Source organism: Streptopelia decaocto (assembly GCF_964273445.1).
Source record: "Streptopelia decaocto genome assembly, chromosome: 1".
NCBI lineage: Eukaryota > Metazoa > Chordata > Aves > Columbiformes > Columbidae > Streptopelia > Streptopelia decaocto.
The window spans coordinates 111,107,325-111,127,916 of record NC_138663.1 but is presented as its reverse complement, the minus strand read 5'-3'; the positions used below and the strand labels follow the sequence as shown (position 1 = coordinate 111,127,916).

Here is a 20,592-nt window from a genome sequence, read left to right as displayed (position 1 = left end):
AGATATATACTATTCTAAACAACACATTAACAAATTTGGTACAGACTAGTAATGTAAATGAGAAAGCAGCACAAATATACTTACTCTAACAACATTTCCCAGAGAAGAAAGCAGGCCTGCATGTGTGTTACCATTATGAGTCATGACTGTGAAAGATGTTTGCTTTTCATCTATGTTCCATTTTTTTTTTCCTTGCAACATCTAGAATTTTCTCTGAAATCAATGGAAAGAGTGATTTGTCTTTAAAGCCTGGGTTGTTTACATACTATTTTTGGCTCAGCTGAAGTCTTGTCAAAAAGAAAGATTTCAAATCTTGGCACGAGTAAGGACCAAGAAAGTCGATGAAAAGGGGAGGACTGTACCATAGTGCTGCTTTTGTCTTGTGAGGATATTGTTCTTGCTTTCCCTGGCAAGATCCTTCCGTGCTGCTTATCAGATAAAATAAAGGTATAGCAATGGAAATAGGGTGTAAAAGAGAAGCTAATATTTAAGGACAGGAGAGATGGTGGTATGATTTTTTCTATTTTCAGTTGAAGTGAAGATAACTTGTCTTCTTCCACTATGAAGTAAACTCTCACTGATTCAGAATTATTCAAATGATTCAAAACACAACACTTCTTTAAACAGAAAAAAAAAAAAAAACAGCTCATCTGTTATGGTTAGACTTAAAACTCTGAATTACAATATGCTTACAGTGATTCAAGGAGTAGGTTGGGCAAGATTCCCCCCCGCCACTGCCACCCCAAGGCCTCCAAGTGGAGGACTCAAAACAGAATGCATATTTCTGTGAGTGAAAGTTCCCTTTTTCTCTTACAAATTGCAGGAGTGATTTATAATAAGGAATTTCAAACAAGAAAATGGCAATGACACAGTCCTTGGTCTAGGATAGCTTTCTGAAATACTGTTTTATATTTGTAGATCTGTTTCTTAACATGCTCTCCTCTGGGGGTTCAAAGCACTTTCTTTTGTCTGACTTAAGTTTCTAGTGGAGACTGTGGATGCTGAGAAAAACAGTATTTTGAGCACGATATCTTTCTAAAGGAATTGTGTTGTCTAGTGTCTCTGGAGTATCTTGAAGAATGTACATTATTTACAAAAACTGTGTTCTCATTTAAAATCCCATTGCGCTATGCATGTTATCACTCCCAGTCCTTCTGGGAAGTATTCTCCTGTCATCATTCCTGTGTGGTTATTTACCTGGGCAAGTAGATATCTTCTTGATTCACCACTAGGGAAATGAATTATGTAAGTTCAGTCTTTGCAGATGTTATATGGAATGGCACAGTGCTTTTGACTAGTATCAGGAACTGGAAAACTTATAAAAAAATTGCTTTTTGTCATCAGTTGCACTTTATATAATCCTCTTCAGTTTCATACCCTTCAGAAAACAGGGAGTCTGGAATAAGGAAAAGTGTCTCATTCATCTGTAAGCTGTGACTAAATCACATTTTACCTTTTATTCTGTCTTGTGAATGTCCATTTTCACAGAAACTGTGCAGAACCTCCATTTGCTGGTAACTGTTTCTTGTCTTGCCACAACTCACTGCACCTTTTTTCCTGAGGGCTGATGTTATGTTCAGAAGACATTTTCATATTAAGGAGAGTGGAGTTTGACAATCAGCAGTGTCCTTAATTGGGAAGTAATCAAGATTTACAGCATATGTATCATGCAAAGTGAAACACCTGAGATGCTTCAAGACTAGCTCTCATGAAAAAAAAAGGATATTCACAAGTGTAATGGCATGTAAAACAACAACAAGGAAAATCTCAGTGTAGGTTTTTGGCAATATCAATAGAATTAGTTTTGCTTTTAATTACACGCTTGGTTTCCTTTTCTGTCTGGTCACTCGGACGATGCATTTTAGTTCATGTGTTAACTTTGACAAGCTCACTAGATGTTTTGATGGGCTAGTATTTATCCTGCCTTTCTATCTGTCTTTATGTGAAAAGAGATTATTTGCATCTCTTTCATGTTATTTGCTGTTTTCTGATACAGCAATTAATTAAAAGAAAACACTTTAATTTCACTCAAGGATATGTATATGAGAACCACAGATTTAATAATTATGATGCTTTAAGCATTTTCAGATGGCAGCTTCATAACAATGTTTTATTTTGAGACTATAACTCCTAGCAGACTCACAGTGGGAGATTTCTGTACAAAAAACATCCTTAGTTGTCCTGTAAAGCAGGAAGCAGAAAAGCCATGAAGAGGTTGTGTGTGAACCTTAGGTGAGCTGTTTTTCCCAATGTCTCCCAAAAGTACGAGCCCTATGCACAGATGACTGCCGCTGGCCTCCATAAGCACAAGTGAGGGTTGGGGTTCTGCTGAGCTCCCCACACTTTCTGTTTCTTCTGGCACTGCTGAACTGAGACGACCTGGAGGGATTTTTCAGCCTCTTTTCCTGTGTAAATTGAGCTTATGAGATTTCATTGTCTGTCTTCAATCTATCTTTCATAGCATGGTCTGTAATGATGTTTTTTAATTCACAGTTCAGTTTTAATGAAATTGGAAGCAGAGGTAGAGCTTCCCAAGTAATTAAGTTCCTACAAGCCTTAGAATATCAGTAGCTGGGTAGGACATGACTCCGTGCTGGCACTGAGAGAGAGAACAAGCAGAGGTCAAAAGTTAAACGTTTCCTTGAGTAGCAACCCACGAGCTAAGAAGTGAATGAATCTTGGTCCACAGACTGTCACGTACTTACTCTGCCTTGCCTAGTGAGAGAGATGGAAGAACTGGAGCTGTAGGGGGGGTGATAGGAGATTTTGTTGCCTTGTGTTTCTTTTTGTTTGTTTGTTTGTTTTCTTTTCTGCCTTCTCTATGGCAGTTTACTGTAGATGAGAGGGTCTGGAGGACAGGTGGGCAGTTCTATAGATCACACAATTCTAATTGTTATGAGTTGTCTCATGCAGACACTTGTTCTGTGCATAAGGCAGTTTCTGGTAAGTCATGGTGGAGCTCCTCCCTGAGGAGCTGGAGAGTGGAGGAGGGTCCTTAATTTTAGTATACCGATAAGATCTATTCCTTACCCTTCAAATCCTGCGTGAGAGTAAAACACTAACATTTTGAATACAAGCTGAAAGAGAAACGTGAGGTTGTTGGCATGCATACATTGGGTTTTTAAATAAGGAAACATTATGAACTATTGCCAGGTAGATATCTGTCAACTCTTGTTTAGAGCTATCAAACTGAACCCCCTATTTGATTTTTCTATTCCATGCCCAGCAAAATTGTTCATAGTGGTGGATTCTCAAAGGCATGCACACTCAATCCTGTAGCTATTAGTGATTCTGCAGAAGAACAGAAATAGAGAAGTGCAATTTGTATCTAAGCAAATATTTTGCTACTTTGTGTTAGGGTTAGAATTTCATGGCCAGCCTTCTGCAGAAGCTATACAATGTATACTGTGTATTAGGTATGAAGTTTTATGATGGATTGAAGAAAAATACTCTATTTCTGATAAAAATTACTGTGAAGCAGAACTATGTGCAGATAGAGGAAAGACTTGATCAGAATTATTCAGGGAACTGTAAATACTTAATTCTGCCCAAAGTATTTGCAGCATATGCTAAGTACAGTTTGATCTATTCTCATTTTTAAGCAACAAAATCAGTTTTGAAGGCTGCAAAGTGGCAGTTTAAGTTGTTTTTCCTGTTTCCTAGTGATTTATTAAATTATTGGCAATATTTAGCTTTGTCTGACTTCTTAGATGGGATTTCAGTGATTTATTGACTGACTTTGAGAGATGAGGTAGATCTTTTGCCCTTCAGCTAGAAATCAATATATTAATTTTGAACCAAAAGAAATTCTTCTGCCATTGATAACCATTTCCTCCTGCTGTGAGAGGTGCTGCAATACAGAAAATAACTTTATTGGTTCTATTATATTTTTGAGCAGACCACTAAAATAGCATTACTTCTGGTGACATTTTTGTGTGTTTATTCTTATTGTATTATTTTTAGTATTAATACAAAATAAGTAGACAAAATCATTTGTATATGTGTACTCATTTTAAAATTCATATTGGGAGAAACTGTTACGTACTATAATACAAGATAGGACTCTTTTGTAATAAAACTTAATTTTCACTTGGGTTTTTTAAAGGGTTGACTGAAGGCTTCTGTATGTCATAGCTCTTTGATGAGATGTAATGTGCTTTTGTCATCTTATGATTATAAAACATAGTAATTTCAACCATCTAAAATCATGTTGTCACTAAAAAAATGAATTATTTCTTTGCAAAATAAGTATTTATTTAAAGCAAAATTAAATGTACTAACTGAAAATAAGGCCCAGCATAGAAATTCAGTATGAAATTTAAGCATACAAATTTTTGTACAAAACCAAGGAAACTCCACAAAATTCCCTGAATAAAACCAATGTTTCTTTGTAAAACACAGTGATTTTCCTGTGGGAAGCACAATGTAGATAAAATAAGAAGGTAGTGGTCAATATCTTTCTCTTATCACAACAGTCTTACAAACTGTATTCATGCTTTATTAAAATAATCCAGTATTAATATACTGCTGGTATATTGCTTTTATTCTCAGACAATACCACAGACAGTAACTGGATGTCATCAAAATGAGTTATAAATAGCAGTGGCTTAATTCTGCCTTGTCTTTTCTAAACTACTTGTGACTATGCTTAAATAGTACAGTTTTAGAAACTACTTGTGACTATGCTTAAATAGTACAGTTTTAGAAACTCTGAAGTTAGCAGACATTATACATTATTCCTAGAAAGTGAAAGGAGGCTGATTTTTACTTAATTTTGTGTGTATCTTTCCCAGGCAAGGTTATATGATACAAGTACATGTCTTTTTCCCCAAAGCTACTTTGTAGGAACCTTGTTCAGAGTGTTACTGAGTGCCCTTAGCATCCCTGAACTAGGAAAGGCAAATATGTTAAACAACTTAAGTTTCACGCTTGTGCTTCCTATGTTTGTATGTGTCAAATCTACAGTAAACCACCATAGCCTTATTAAATACTTCCTGAGAGAAAAAAGTGTAAACAAGGAAATTTTTTGGATTGGGGCTGTAACAAGACTATGAAATAGTGACACATCTTCAGGAAGAGAAGTAATGTTTCCTGAGTTACTATTCAGGCCAATGTTTTTGCTTCCCTGCTCCCTTTCCTTAGTCTGTTCTCAACACATATTTATCTCAGATTTGATACAGCTGTTTCAATATTACCTCTGGCTGAAGAGGTGAGAAGAGTCAAACTGAAGTTAATCATTGTCCGGCAGAGTACTAAGTATCCATAAAATTTATCACAGCTGATTTGATTTTAATGAATTACTTTCTTGTTGATAAAGTGTTTAATGTATTGCTTTGTTGAAAAAAAAAAAAAAAACACTTTTAATGTGTGTATATATATATTTATTTATTTTTTCATTATTATTATTATTTTTTTTAATATTTCTAAGCCTTGATGTTTAATACTCAGCCTGCTTCTCTTCACCTGAAAGATCAGGATGTCAAGATGTTTTTTTTCCACTGAAGGCAAATTTTTCAATAAACATATTGATTTGTATGATGAAAGCGCACTGCTGTACTGAGAAAAATGTAAGCATTAAAAATGCAATTAACATCAGTTCCTGAAAGTCTTATTTTGTTTATAATATCAACTACTTTGAAGCAAGCTGATGAATTTAGTAATCAGAAATGAAATTATGGGAATATGTAAATTGGGCATCCCTTGAGTAGCAACACTGGCATGCTTAAGAAAGCATTTGAATTAATAAAAGATCAGACCCCAAATGCTATAGTTGTGCTTGGAAGAAGGAACAAGATGGATACACAGTCTAACTCTAATAGATACTGAAAAAACAGAGAGTAGCAGAGGTAGCAAAACACCCCAGTGCATGTCATAGGAAGTAAAACCAGTATCTTTTAATTAATATGACTCAATTGGGACAGAAAATCCTGTCTCAAACAGCACCAAAAGAGCTAAAGCAGCATCTCTGGGGAATCCAGAGGTGGTGGAGATACAAAATGCAAAGAAAGGACCAGCAAGATCAGAACAGAGGAAGAATGATGGTGATGCAATAGCGTCTTACAAACTGGTTGGTTTGTCATCTGTCCGTCACCACTGATATTCTCCCACCAGTCATTATTGCTCAGAGGCTTGGGGCAAACTCTGCCTTAATGGTGTTGGGGAGGAGGAGGAGAAACACAAGGTGGACAATTAATTCTGGCTGCCAAAATCCTCAGATAAATTATTGGGTAGGGATTTTTGGGTCTGTCCTGAGGTCAAGACAGTTGACTTTACACTACACTATACTTTTAGCGCAAAGCAGGACAATAACTTTGTCGCTATAATCAGACTTTCTCCTCTTTTTGAAAATTAGTATTTCTGCTAGTTGGCTTATTTTTTCTAGTTTTAACCTAACTGAAATTTCAGGCAATATTTGAGCTTTGCCTACATTATCTCATTGAACCAGGGCCTGTGGTTTGTCCAGATATTGTTTTCATGTGAGACCGTGATGCAGCAATGTATAACGGGTAAATTATTAAGTGAGGCTGTACATGGTACCTCATACCATTTTACTTCCTTTGCACTTGAATCTGTCTCTATGTAAACAGTTGCCAGCCTGAACCAACTCATCCTCTTACCTATCACACTAATTCTTCACAACTGGGAAGCCACTTTTGCTGTCTGGGATGTTACCCAGGGTACATTTATTCCTTTATGACTTGCTACAGTTGCAGTCAAGTCAGAATGCACTGATCACCAGTCCAAGTCTTTTTGCCATTGTTTTTTCCTTTTAAGTAGGCACGACATCTTTAGTGGTTGGTTTTCCTACCTTATCTGATACATGACTGATTTTTGGGCAGTTTCCATAGAATAAAGAAATATTCAGAAACATTTCTCATGCCTGTCAAAAAGTATTTTTTAATATTAGTGATGTAGAACAAATATGTATGGATTTTCTGATTGAAAAAATGCATATACTATTTTAACTTCCTTTAAAATGAAGTGTAAAATGTGTGGATGGAAACTCAGAAATTGAGAGTTATATAAACAGTCTGTCAAGTGCTGAAAGGGGGAATATCTGCAGTAGTTTGTCTTAAAGGGAGGCTATAAATGACCAGCATCAGACACTTGTTCAATATTTCCAGGGTGATGTTATTTTTTTTCATAGTCAGAGGCACTACCAAATGACAATCTAGTAATTTTAAAAGAAAGGGATCATATATAAGAGCTTAAACATTGTGATTGAAATGCAAGCAGGTTGCTGAGGCACATGCATTTATTCCAGTGTTACCGAGTTAAAGACTAGGGGTGGGGCTTTCAAGGTATAGATTCCATAGGAAAGCAAACAGAAGTTTTCTAGTTTTTGAAACATAGCAGGTGTATGGGACATAAGTTAGGTTATGCAAGTGTATGGATATTTCTGTAAGAATCAGGAAAAGCTGTGAAGTCGTGAAAGTGTAATAAGTATCTGCTTTTAATTTAAGAAAAAACAATTTATTTAAATATGGCACAAAAATGAAAAACTGTGTTCCCATTGAGTTGGAATAAAATAAAATCACATATCTGGTTAAAAAAGCTGGCCTGATATTAAGGTAATTCCATCAGCATTGCTGACGTCCTTGAAAACTTAAGGATAGGCTATGTTTGAAGAAACTAGGCCATGCTGTTATTTTTAATATACTGGGACCTATTATGTGAGTAGTTTGATTTGTGATAGCTGGAAAGTGATTGACAATGGAGGGCGCAATTTTTCTTATCATTGACATTGTTTATTCAGTTATCACGGTAGTTATAGCTTTGCAGTACAGGTAAAATATCAAAATGTTGTAAATATCAGAAATTGCACATTAGATATGGTATCAAATCAGGCCCTGGTCCCAAGTTAGTGTAGAGGTAAATAGAAAAGTTCTTTAATAGAGGCTTGTTTTTACATTTTGGTGCTAAGTCAATATGAAAACGTATGTATTTCAGTGGCATACACTTGTACTATAAAATCAGTGAGTTGTTTTTTCAACTTATAGTTCAGTTTTACGTATTTAACCTGAAGCACTATAGTTAGACTGCTGTAGAAATGGATTTTTTTTCAAAAAAAGAAGTATCTTCTCTCTCCCTGCAGTATTTCTAAATCAGTTCTAAAATTAAGTAGAATTAATATACCAATAAGAAGAAACTGTGTGATTTGGATTAGAAACACAAAATAGACCTCTGGTCATTCACTTTACAGTTTAATATAGAAATTACTTTCATCACAATTTTGTGTCGCTTTAGAAAAGGAAGTGAAATGCAAATTTAAAGGAATATGGCCCATTTTAACAATTACATCTCACTGGAAATAATGGTAGAGATGGACTTTCTTGTTTATTAATCTGCTGGTGAATATCTTTATACAACCTCAAGGAGTTAGGCGATTGCAAAGTGTCAACATTTGAAAACAATACCATTTATCTAAATACTTTTCAATAAAATGACTAAATTGCCATGGTCAGCTGTCATCCGAACCAATAATATGTCTTTTTTCAATGCTTTTGGGGCCCAGAGAGTGCTTTGTAACTTTCTGTACAGGCAAGGTTAAAGGAAATCAAACACAAAAGTGTTCCTTTGGTTTCTCATGTTTGGTTTCTCATGTACAACTGGGTTTGTTGTACAAACCCAGTACAACTGAAAAAATTATCCCAGTTCTTCTCTACAGGTAGAATCTGCCCAGAGCCTACTGTCAACTCTTTCAAATGCTGCTCTTTTCACAGACTTGATAATAATATTCAAACCAAGATAATTCCTATAGTTTATGCTAAGAAGAAAACATTTCTCTTTGAATTATTGTCAACTCCTTAGCAAACATTGCCTTCAATTTTTTACTTTTTTTCGTCCCTTGCATCTCTATCAGCTACCCTGAGATTCCGTAATTCATACTATAATAATAACACAATAACAAACATAATGCACACATAATAATGAAGATTGCACAGTTGCTTATAGCAAAACAACGTAGGAAAAAACATCTACTTTTTGTTGATAGCTTTAATCCCCCAAAAGTGCCTGTAATGTGTCTCCAGATTAAATCAATGTGATTTAACTGTCTGGAAAATTAATTTCTTCCTTGTTTCTAATAGAATCTTGAACAGAGGTACCTACTTTTAATGGGCAAATTCATTCTGGTAACCAAATGCTAGCAAATTGTATTTGGGGTAGTTTTCTACCAAATGTTTTCACAGCACTCTGATTTATATTGCTGCATCTGGGTAGACACTCTTATGTCAACCTTATGCTTTTAAACAATTTGAGGAAGCAGAGAGATTTATGCAAATGACTGAATCATAGTACATTAATGTCAAATTCAAGACTGCAGATTTCTAAAGTTGGTGCATGATATGTTTACATGAATTTAGGATCTGTAGCTTACCCTAAATTAAGGAAAGGCAATACAATTTTTTTTTTTTTTTTTCTGAAAACATTTTGTGCCAGCTAGTGCCTCTGACAGAAATTAGCTTCTTTGTGGTATTTCTTCATGTTGCTACAGGGCTTTTCCATAACAATAAATTATTGTTAAGCATGTTTGTCTGCTACAATAGAAAGAGGAAAATACTGGTAAGATTGCTCATAGAATAGTTTATGATTAAGTTTAACACTAAAATGCTATTTCATTCAATGACATGCGGAAATGAGATTGTAGGAAGAATTGCATGATGTATGTACAAATTAACTAACAACTAATAAATAAAGGCAAAGAAATGATGCCATTTTTGTACCCACTTAGGTAAGTGGGTAAGAACTCTGAATGTTTAAAATACATAATACAGGAAAAACAATCAAACTGGTTTACTTCAAATCATCATCCACTCAAATAATTTTATTTTTCACTATTTTAATTATTACCAGGAATCTGTCTGAACCAATAATGTTGTTGTCATTGTTGTTTTACCTGGTCCGTTGTCACAAGCATTGTGAATGGCATGAGGAAAAAAATGTGGCACCTGGGGATGTCATGGTGTAAGGAATTTTCCTTGACACTGGTTGGTAAAATTTTTCATCAATTATATGTTACTTCTCTTTGACTACAAAAGTTTAATCATAGTTTCTCAGGACAAAAATAACAAAGTGTAACAAACTCTTGATGATGGTAGATGGTAGATTAAGCAAATGTGTAGTATCATTATGACAAAATAGATACTGAACTGTGAATAAGTGTCCACTAAGTGTTTGTGGGGGGAAACACCACAAAAAACTCCTTCAAATAAAAAAATCTATACAACTAAAGGACTTTTTATAATTACATATTATTTATGCAGTAGATAAAATTGTTTGATGTAGGATTGGATTTGATGAGGTAACTTTTTGACAGTTTTATTTGTTCATGGTGAAATAAGGTTACTGGCAGCTGTCTAAACCAAGAAAAAGGCACAGTCAGGGCTTTAAAAAGAGAATGCAATGTCAGTGAGGAGCATATTGTTTGCTTTCATTTTTTTAGGTAAAATAGTGTGATTGAATCAACAGGAGTATTTTGCTGCATTTTAAACACGTGTTACGAGATGATTCACAACGAATCAGCCTGCTCCACACAAAGTAAAGGCATTTTTAGGTATCCAAAACTATTACCTACTGGATCTTGATCCATAAAAATGTCTCTAAAGTCCATGTGCAGTTTTTCTACAACTATGTAGAAATTTGTGTAGTGTAACTCTTAGATGTCATTTAACTGAGCATCATTGTGTGTCCTGTTAATAACCTGACTTAAAGATATACATTGATCATCCATATTCAGGAGAAAGTTTCTTTGGCTCCTTGAATGATACAGTTTCTTAAAACTGTGGAAAGAACATTAAAAGAAAAAGGGTGCAACAACTATTTTTGCAATTTTTAATCTGAGAGAATTTCTAAACTTTACTTTGATGTGTCATTCCCTACTTGTTTATGCTTGGGTATTACAAGAAAGAAAAATTATAGTGATTGGTATCTATATTATAATCTGCTTTTCTTAGTAGCTAAAAATGCAACATGGTGAAAACACAAAGTATGTAGACATATCTGCAATCCACTCAAAATTATTATTATCTCGGTGTGTACAAATATGATGAAGTCTTGTCTTTTCTGAGTTGTTTTATTTTTAATAGTATATAAATGTCCCATTTTAAAATGTTTGTTTGCTCACTGTGTCCGCAAAGTGATTAGAAACTGTATAATTGCAAGTACAAGTATCTTGGCCTAAGGAAGCTGCAAATCCAGAGGGCGAAGTGCCTTTTCACTTTGCCATTTCTGTGCAGAGGGGTGAAATGTGAAGTGAAACTACAAGAAGCAGATTCAAACAGCATTCCTTCTGTGGGGGACAATGTCAGCAGGTTCAATGTCAGCGTAAGGCTGTGGGGACAGCTCCTTGTAGGCTCCCAGCACCTTGCCCTCATGCAGGTGTGTGGCCAGGATAGAGAGGGAATGAATAGGGAACTATAGCTGTTGACAAGTTGTAGATACTGAATGTAAGTAGAGAAAAGACTGTGGTTCATAGCTCTGGGATGAGTGCATGAAAACATGACTTTGAGCAAAATAGTTGTCCACTTTAAACAAAACTACTTTAAAAAAAAAGGACAACTAAATTGGTTAATGGGTTGCTGTGTTTTGTGTGGTACCCGGTAGCAAGAATAATCTGCTTTTTCTTAGGCCATGGAATCTAGACAAACTTCATCAGCACATGTTGTTTCAGTTTCAGCATGTGAAGAGTGTAAAATGTATAGAGCACTTGGGGAAAAAAAAAAATCTCAAATTGGCATTTTCATGGTGATCTGATATCCAGATGGCTAGAGTCCTTTCATGATCTCATGGAAGTTCACACTTCTCCTTCCTACACATACTGCACAAGGTTCCCATTTTGGCAATAGGGGTCTTAAGTTCAAAGACCATTTCTGTCATTGAGTTAGCTATTTTCTCTTTTTACTTTGTATAATATACCATGGAAAAATCAGAAAATTCCCTTGGTCAATTTTACATCAATTGAAGTAAGTGTGCAAATCATATAATAGTGTTGGTTTGTTGGTTTGGTTTTTTTGTTTTTTTTTTTTGTTTTTTTTTGGTGACTTTTTATGGCAGGGGAGGGAGAAAAACTAATTTAAGATACTGTGAATGCAGGAAAAGGGCTCAGGAAGAGTATTTAAAGAGGTTTGTAATTAGCATTTTACTTTCTAATAATATACTGACTGGTGATTATTTGCCATTTCGAAAGGCTGGTGCAAAGATAACCTCAAATTTCTACAAATTTGAATTCTGGACACTTTGGAGTTCAAGGACTAGAATTTCCCCTCTTTCCTTTCCTTGCCTTGATCTCCTATTCCATAAGTAGAGAGGTTTTTTGAGGTGGGTTTTTTTTTTGTGTGTAAGTTGTATGGATATTAAGTTCATTCAGGTACATGCGATAGCACATTTTTTTCAGATGACTCACTGGAAATAAACCACTTATTGTGATATATTTTTCCTTAGACTGGACATCTTATTGTACTGATTTACCAGTATATTTCTCCCTATTGCATAATGCAAAGGCTCTTGCACTAAAATCAACATGAAATACAATGAATGAGTACAAAACCCAAAATATTAATTTTAAGCTGGGCATTACCAAAACTGAGGTGTGTATTGGAAAGACCAGTGACTTTTCTGCCTCACAATAATAGAGAATATTTGCATTTAGGCAAACTACTTGTCCATAACTGCTATTTACTCCTAATAGAGAATTGTGTACCTCAAAACAACAGCCAAAGGTTGGACCAGGTATTATTGTATTAATGTGCATTGTAGAAAGACAAGAAAATCTGATACCTCATAGAGGCTTTTCTGGATCTTAGAAGGTCTTGTAGCTTCTGCTACAGTAGTATCTTGAAATCTTACATGTTCTACAGGCAAAGCAAAGTGTGCTGGGACACTTTGGGCCAGCAGGTTGCTTGAGGCGACGTGACTGGGCAGTTGTAGCTTGCTAGGATCCAGCAGAAAAAAAGTTTTCTCATCTTGTAAAAACATAGTAAAACAGTCTGCAGACTATTGCAGCTGTGGGGAAATGCCACAGCAGCGAGCTGATATTGACCTCTGTGTCCCTGGTTGTGCTGCTGTTGGTGTTCAAAATGTTGGTGTAAAATTTGTGCAGAAGTTGGGATAGGACTTTCTGCACTTCCACGCATTAATAACTGGCAACTGAAGTGTGGTCATATTAAAACAAATTAACTTCAGGTGTGGTTCAGTTTGTGAACTTTCAGTCATAATCTCATGCCTGATGATCTAATGCACATGATATATTAAAAAGGCATGAATAGTAGTCATGTTAATCTTTTACATTCCTGAAAGCTGTATCCTGTCCATTTTAACCAGTTCATGGATAAATTTAATGTTTGTATGCAGACTTACTAACTTGCTTGTTTAGAAAGAGAAGACAAACATATAATGTTGTTCCAGAGTGTGATATGCTAAAATATTTTGTTTCTTCCTGAAAAGGCAGATTTAGCGTTTTGCTTGAAAGCTTTTGTGTGTAGATAAGATTCAGACACACTTCCTGAGATTATGAAACCTATCATAAGTATGAATTGTTGAAGTTATTTCAGTTTCTGCTTATTTTAGCAGTAAACTGTTGAAAATTATTTTCCACTTCTCTGCTTGTACATTCTGAGGAATTCAAGGAAAAAATTACTCATGCTCTACTGATGATTAAAGATATGAAAAGGTTGATTTCCTTATTTATAAGTATGAACTTTCTTAAACAGGCATACAGTATTTAAATCTAAGCTACAGATTCAGAACTGTGGTTTTCTTAAACACAGTGTAAGGTAGCAACAGGTATGATAGCTTTTTATGATAAAAGGTGTAGAAAATATATTTTAATGCATTTAGTAAAACTTAGAAAATGGTTCATCTTGGTTATCTTTTGGTAGATTTGCATTTTGCTGTGTAAGTAGAAACAATGTAAGTAGTACTTTTCCTTAGAAGTGTAGGTTCCCTCTTCCATGTGCCCCAATACTACCCTGCCTGCCAAAAAAACAAACGAACTCCAAACCAAACAATCCCTCCCCCACCCCACACACACACAAAAGAAAACAAACATGCACAAAAAGCCATGGGAGAATGGATTATCAGGCTTCGCACAACTGAAGTCAAACGTGTTCTTAATGGAATCAAAAGAAGTACTTCAAAGAGTCTTTGCTTTCTTGAGATTGCTTATTTGTGCTGATGGTTAATAGGAACTCCAAATGCTGCACACTTTAAATTTTAAAGTGCTTCATAGGCTGTTAAATAAATACGGTTTGTATCTTTGGAGGTAGAGAAGTAAATTTGTTACAAGTTTTTCTTATTAATCAATCTGCAGAATATTGCTGTAATAATCTCTAGCAGGCAAGAATACAGGGGGAAGAAAAAGACTGCAGAGATGCACTGGAAAGTACTTGTTACTGAAATGTGAGATGTATCTTTCTGTCTACTTGGCTTCGTATTTTTCGTTTAGAATTCAGAGGAGAGCTCAAAGTTTCACCTCTTTCCATCTGGCCAGTGTGCGATGAAGGGTTTTGTTTCATGCTTGACATTTTTATGAATACATGTATGCATTTGGTAATTTTCAGGAGCTCCAGGATGGCATTGGGCGACAGCAAGCTGTTCTCAAAGCATTGAATGTAACTGGTGAAGAGATTATTGAGCAGTCGTCAACAGCAGATGCTAAGGTGCTGAAGGAACAACTGGAAAGTTTGAATACCCGGTGGCAGGAGATCTGCAAACAATTGGTGGAGAAGAAAAAGAGGTAGGTTAAAAAAGAGCATAAATATTGTGAAATTATTATTGGTTATTTTAGATTTGCTTCTGGCATTCAATGAAGCTCTCAACTTCTACTGTTTTCATATTCATAACAAATTATCAATAATAAAATTTCACATCCCTGATCTTTTTTAAAAATTCTTTTTTCCACTTATTCCTGTCAGTGACCATCACTCCCTTCCATATTCCACACTTATAATTCCACTTCTAATGTTAAAAAACAAACAAACAAAACAAAAAATCCAACGAAACACAAACAAACATGATTGCTTGGTTAAAGGTAGAACAGAATGGAGCTTCATTTATGTAATGTACAGTCTTTTTTAACGTCTTTCTATTTGATAGTATGTAATTAAAATATCTCTCGGTAGTACTAATAATACTTTAGCTAATTGATACATTTAATCCTAATCTATTGCACTTCTTATAATTACTGCCATTAATGTCTGCATTTCATAGGTTAATTTAATGTTATTTGTAATCACTTGTGGATCAATTTGTTTTACTCCTGCAGTCACAGGAAGCTAGAGCACTTGAGTTACAGATAATATGGCAATGGTTTGTGTTACAGGTTATACTAGATTTATAAAGGCATATATTCTTAACTCAGATGCTAGGCTGAAATTGACATGGCATTCTGCTTTAAAATACATTCTCTGGTAAAGCTTTCTTCATGCATGTTTTTTAAAAATCAGAATATTCCTTATTGAGGTATGCTTGACATTTGCTAGGAGAACTAGTAACATGCAGCACTTTTTTTACTTCTGATGTGTCATTTATCTTTGTTTTCAGTTGTGGGGCAAAAGCTGTGAAAATGTTTGCCTATCTATCTATATATATATATAAACTATATATATACACTATATATACTATATACTATATATACTATACTATAAACTATACATATACTATATAAACTATATATATACACTATATAAACTATATATACTATATATACTCTCTCTATATATGCCTATATATATATAAACTTACTGCTCTTCACAAAGTTGTTAAACTACATCACAATGAACTCAGACATTTCCATGTGGTTTTGGGCCATGATCCTTCCCGTCCTCTTTGGGAATGATTTCCTGCTGTGCCTTTGTCTCCTGCTGTTTTTTAGAGGTGGTTATTCTAGCACTCCTTGAAGGGTCAACATTTTGAACAAAACCATTAAAACTACAAATAATCACCAAAAGTAAAGTCATGTTGAAAAGAGAAACTAGTTCCTTTCATACCTTAAGCAACCAATTGTTTTCTGATTGAAATACATTTTTGCCACGTTAACAGCACCTCTTTTGAAAGCTTACTATTGAGTTTAATATTGATTAAATTTTCTCTTGGAGCGTGTTAAAAGAAAAAGACACAATAAGTAGGCTATAACTGTCAGAAGCTACAGTGATGCTTTAAATATTTTTCTGCTGTATTTCCAGGTGTTGATGGTAATGCTACTTGTTACACAAGGGAGTCCTTGGCCTTTATTTATCACACTAAAAGCTGTTCTTCTGTACAATGGAAACCCATCTGTGTTTCCAAGCCTTAACTTTTTACATAAGTGCTAACACTTACAAAACAATAACACATCATTTTAATAGCCCTGTAAGCTGCTGCAGCAAGCATAGAAGAAAGAGATTGGTGGTTGAGCTTTGTCTGAGAACATGAAAGATGTTCCAGTTCTAGTTAAGATTGGCGTTGTACTTTCCTTCATTTAACAATAGAAATGTGTGTCTGAATGCTGTTTTGGCTCAAAGGTGACGTTAACAGTATATGGAATTTCTTGGCACATCCTGTATTTTAAGGAAGTCTAGCATCTGTTAAATGGGAGTAATACAGTAATGTTCCCTAGAAGAAGAATCTTTATTAAACACTTGCACATACCTTCTTCCATTTGGTCTGTTTGGCTTGTTGACTGGTTAGTTTGTTTGCTTCTGGAACAACAGCTTGAGTAATTTTGAGGACAATGATTGCAGAGACCTAGTGAACTCTGCATGAATAAATGCATTGCTGTAGAAGGAATACAGATAGAATTGGTTTAAACTGATATAAATGCTTTTGATGTACTATAGTGAGATCCATGCACATAAAGATGGAGGAGTTTGCACTTCTATTCATTGCCCAGTCTTCCTGGCTGTGTCAGAGACAGGAAACGCTTTTTGCTCCCATGTCTTGGAAACATATCCTACCCTCATTATGGGTCCTGCCTCCCAATACATGCTTTTTCTTTTCCTCTCTCATCTTTTCACTCTTACATATTGGATTTTTAAAGAAAAGAAGCCTAGGTGACAGGAATATGTGGTGTGTTCTAACTAGGTCTCAATTATTGATGATCCTAGGCATGAAAAGACTGTAGGCTTATCTGCTGCGCAGTCTTCATATAGACTTGGTGTCATGGGATTTTCATCTCTCTTATGCTCTGACTTCTTTCAGTTGTTAGTTAGATATTCTAATTTGGTTTGGGATACAGTCAAGTTCTTGGTTTTTAGAACCTGAAACCCATGTCACCCAATGTAACTTAATTTTTCATTAAGAACAAAGCTTGGGGCAAACAAGAAAAGTTGAAGAAAGTGACGTCTACTTGCTTCTCCTGCACTTCTTTCTCACTCAGGTTCTCACCCATATGTGTCTTAGTGTATGTTTGTATAAGAGTCATTTTATTGAAACCACTATTGCATAGATACCATCGAGTATGACTATCACTAGCAATTGCAGCAAAGTGGTGCTCAGCTAAGTCATGTCAAGAAATATGTACCTGAACTCAATCTGCGTTATCATATCTGGGTTTTGGACAGGAGCCATGCCAGATATCTGAACACTAACTTCAATATCTCTTTGGCTGTACCACTGCCTCAGTCTATACACCCTGGTCTTCTAGATCTTGCTCTGTATTGGTTTTTTGGGCTTTGTTTTTGTGTGTGTGTTTTTTGTTTGGGTTTTTTTGTTAGTTTGTTTGTTTTGGTGTTGCTTGTTTGTTTGTTTTTCTGTCCAAGATGTCACTGCTAGCAGTCCAAAAGAGCAAATATAGTCATGGCATTGTCCATTGCATAGATTGTTTTCCAAACCAACTCTTGAGCCAGTGTGCTTATATTTTTGTATCACTTAAGTTTCAATAGTTCTTTAATATTTATCTTTCCTAAAAATTAAAATTTTCACAGTTAAAAGAAGTTAACGATTATGAGGGTGATTCTAAGTTTTTTGTTCCATTTTGAGAGTGATAGAACTGTATTTTAAAACCATAACGCAAAAAAATGGTGTTGAAGGGAGAGAAGACTGGGTATAAGACATTTTCATTTAATTAAATTTAATTTAAAGAAAAAAAAACATATTAACACTTAGAATCTTTTACAAATCAGAAAACTTGTAATTTTTTTAAAAAAATAAAATTCTAATTTTTAAAAATAGAATTAATGTTTTATTCTTTGTTGTCAATACATTGCACTCTGCTTTGAAATCTGATTCTCAGCAGTTCAGACAGAAGACTAGTCATCAATTGAAATTTTGTTTTCTATTTGATTTTATTGGCTCAGCAGATCTCAAGATAAAAGAAGCGGTAAGAAATTAGCAACTGAATGGGTTCCAGACATGAAATCTTACAGTGATTTCTAATTCAAGTGTAATGTTGCTAAGCATTATTTAAATAACAAGGAAACTTTAGATGCTGTTTATTTTGCTGTTGCTTACCGAGATGAAAGAACTTGATTTTGATAATCCTGCACAGTTTACAGATGGAGCATAAGCCATTTCAGACATATTTCTCAAGCCAAATTCAAACATACTTATCAGCTGGGGGATGGTGGGGCAGATAACAGAAGTAACAGAAACTACAGCATATTTTTGTAAGGTGCATGAATGTGAGAATTTAGTTGGAAACAGAGGTGTATGGTGACATTTCCAAGAATGTCCATGACATTAAGCTGTCTCAGGTACTCAAATGATGAGCTGATCATAGGAAACTAAAAATGAGTGGATACGCAACGAGTGGCAGATGATCTTCATCATAGATAAATGCGACACAATGAATATTTCAGAGAAACAGGCTATATCATGCTCACTTGATGCTGAGCTTGCAAATGACAGTTATAACTCAAGAAAGTGATCCTGGCATTATTACTGACAGTGTTTGCAGGCTCAGTATGGAGAGGCAGCCAAAATAGCCATGAAATTTTGGGCAGCATTGTCATGTCTTGCCCATAGGTATGAGTGGGGAGAGAGGTGACTCGAGTTCATGGGTCCACTTGGTTGGAAAACAGTATACACAATACTGAAGGTCTGTAAATGAAAGACTGGTGGGTGGACACCCCCAGTGCTTGGACAAGGTGGGCCTTTATAGTCCTCTGGATTGTCTGCTTGCTTTGCTTCTCCTAATTTATTCTGTGTGAGAACGTATAATTGTCACTGCATTGATAAGGAACACTATAAATTCAGAATATTTCCTGTAATCATCAACAACCCTGTGCTTGGTTGACTTGAAAAGAGAAGACGATACATGATATAATTTTGAGAGTTTCAATGTATTAATCCAGTTTTCCTAAATAATTTGGAATATACATTAAAATACCTGTATAGGAACTGTAAAACAGATCATACCCATGAAATTCTAGAAATAACTGAAACTGATCGTAAGTTCACTAGACACTAATGTTAATCGTAGTGGTAGGTTGGGAGATTTATTGAATGAGAATTATCATGACCATAAAAGGACAATTTAAATAAAAACAGGCAAGAAAACAGAACAAAACAATTTCAGGAACCTGTACTGCTCTTCAGTAAAAAAGAAGCTGGTTTTTGAGTTTTAAAAGGTCAAAAGCTGATCCCAGGCAAAGCACAGACTTAATATTGGCTTTGAATCTCCTTTCTTTGGTACTGAAAATCAAGAGGTTATGCTCGAGTTATGTTTGTGTAGGATGTTATCTTTCATTTGCCTTTATCAAAGAGTTTCAAAGCTGTAGAAATTTGAATTCAGTGTTTAATGTTTCTGTATCTTGCAGTTTAATCCATCCAGCTAAGAGTTAGATGAGAATGTAATTTTAGCGCATGCAGTCATTTTACCTTACTGCAAATTTTGGAATAAACCAGGCAGTTGAATAAAGTGAAGCTTGATTGAAAGCCTGATACACTGATAGTTGGCAAATTGGGAATTTAATTGAGTTTTTGTTACCATTTTGCTGCAAGTGGCATGTTTTGGAGAGGTCTGAGTTTGTAGTCTGGAACAGTGTTACTCAAACAGAAAGGGAGGCCTTGGAGTCTCAGGTAAGTCACACTGGCCCCTTGAATAGGTGCTACTAACTCCAGACAAAAAAGGGAGAAAAAAACCTGTTTCTTCCTCTTCATACAACAACAAACATTTTGAAAATCTTCTCAACTGCACCACCAGAAGATCTCTGTCTTTTTTTCCCCTGAGGTGTGTCAGGCCGTATTATGCTGTGCATGTCTGTGCTGAGTTGTGCCTCTGGGACACTTGAATTTTGAAGGACTTAAGGAGGTGGTGGCTTCTCATCAGGGCACTTGTGTGCACTGGGGTGCCCAGGTGGTGACAACCCCAGGGCTGTGGTTGCAGTGTGGTGCTGCACCTTGTCTCCTGCTGCTGGAACACATGGGCCAGGCAGAGCCAATCAAGGGATCATAATCATGAGGAGAAGCAACATCTCACATAGGAGCTTGATAAGGTGAAGGCTCATAAATGAGGTCATCGACAGACTTGTAACAGTGGTGCTGGCTGGTCTTTGTATTTTCCATCTTCGTTATAAATTTCTTGTGTAATTTTTGAAAACAGATGCCCAGGAATTAGATTCCTTCACTGTTTCAGAAGTAATAAGGTTTTGTTGTTTTTTTTTTTTATTCATCACA

General features: G+C 35.4%; 1 protein-coding gene across 11 annotated transcripts in view; it reads left to right on the top strand.

The window, feature by feature from the left end:
• The window catches only part of DMD (dystrophin), a 1,259,796-nt gene that overhangs the window by 812,036 nt on the left and 427,168 nt on the right, over positions 1–20,592 (top strand). For all 11 annotated transcript variants that reach the window (XM_082049442.1, XM_082049444.1, XM_082049438.1 and 8 more), the window contains one exon: positions 14,559–14,734. In XM_082049442.1, coding sequence (XP_081905568.1) covers positions 14,559–14,734 — 176 coding nt within the window. The remainder of the gene's footprint in view (positions 1–14,558; positions 14,735–20,592) is intronic.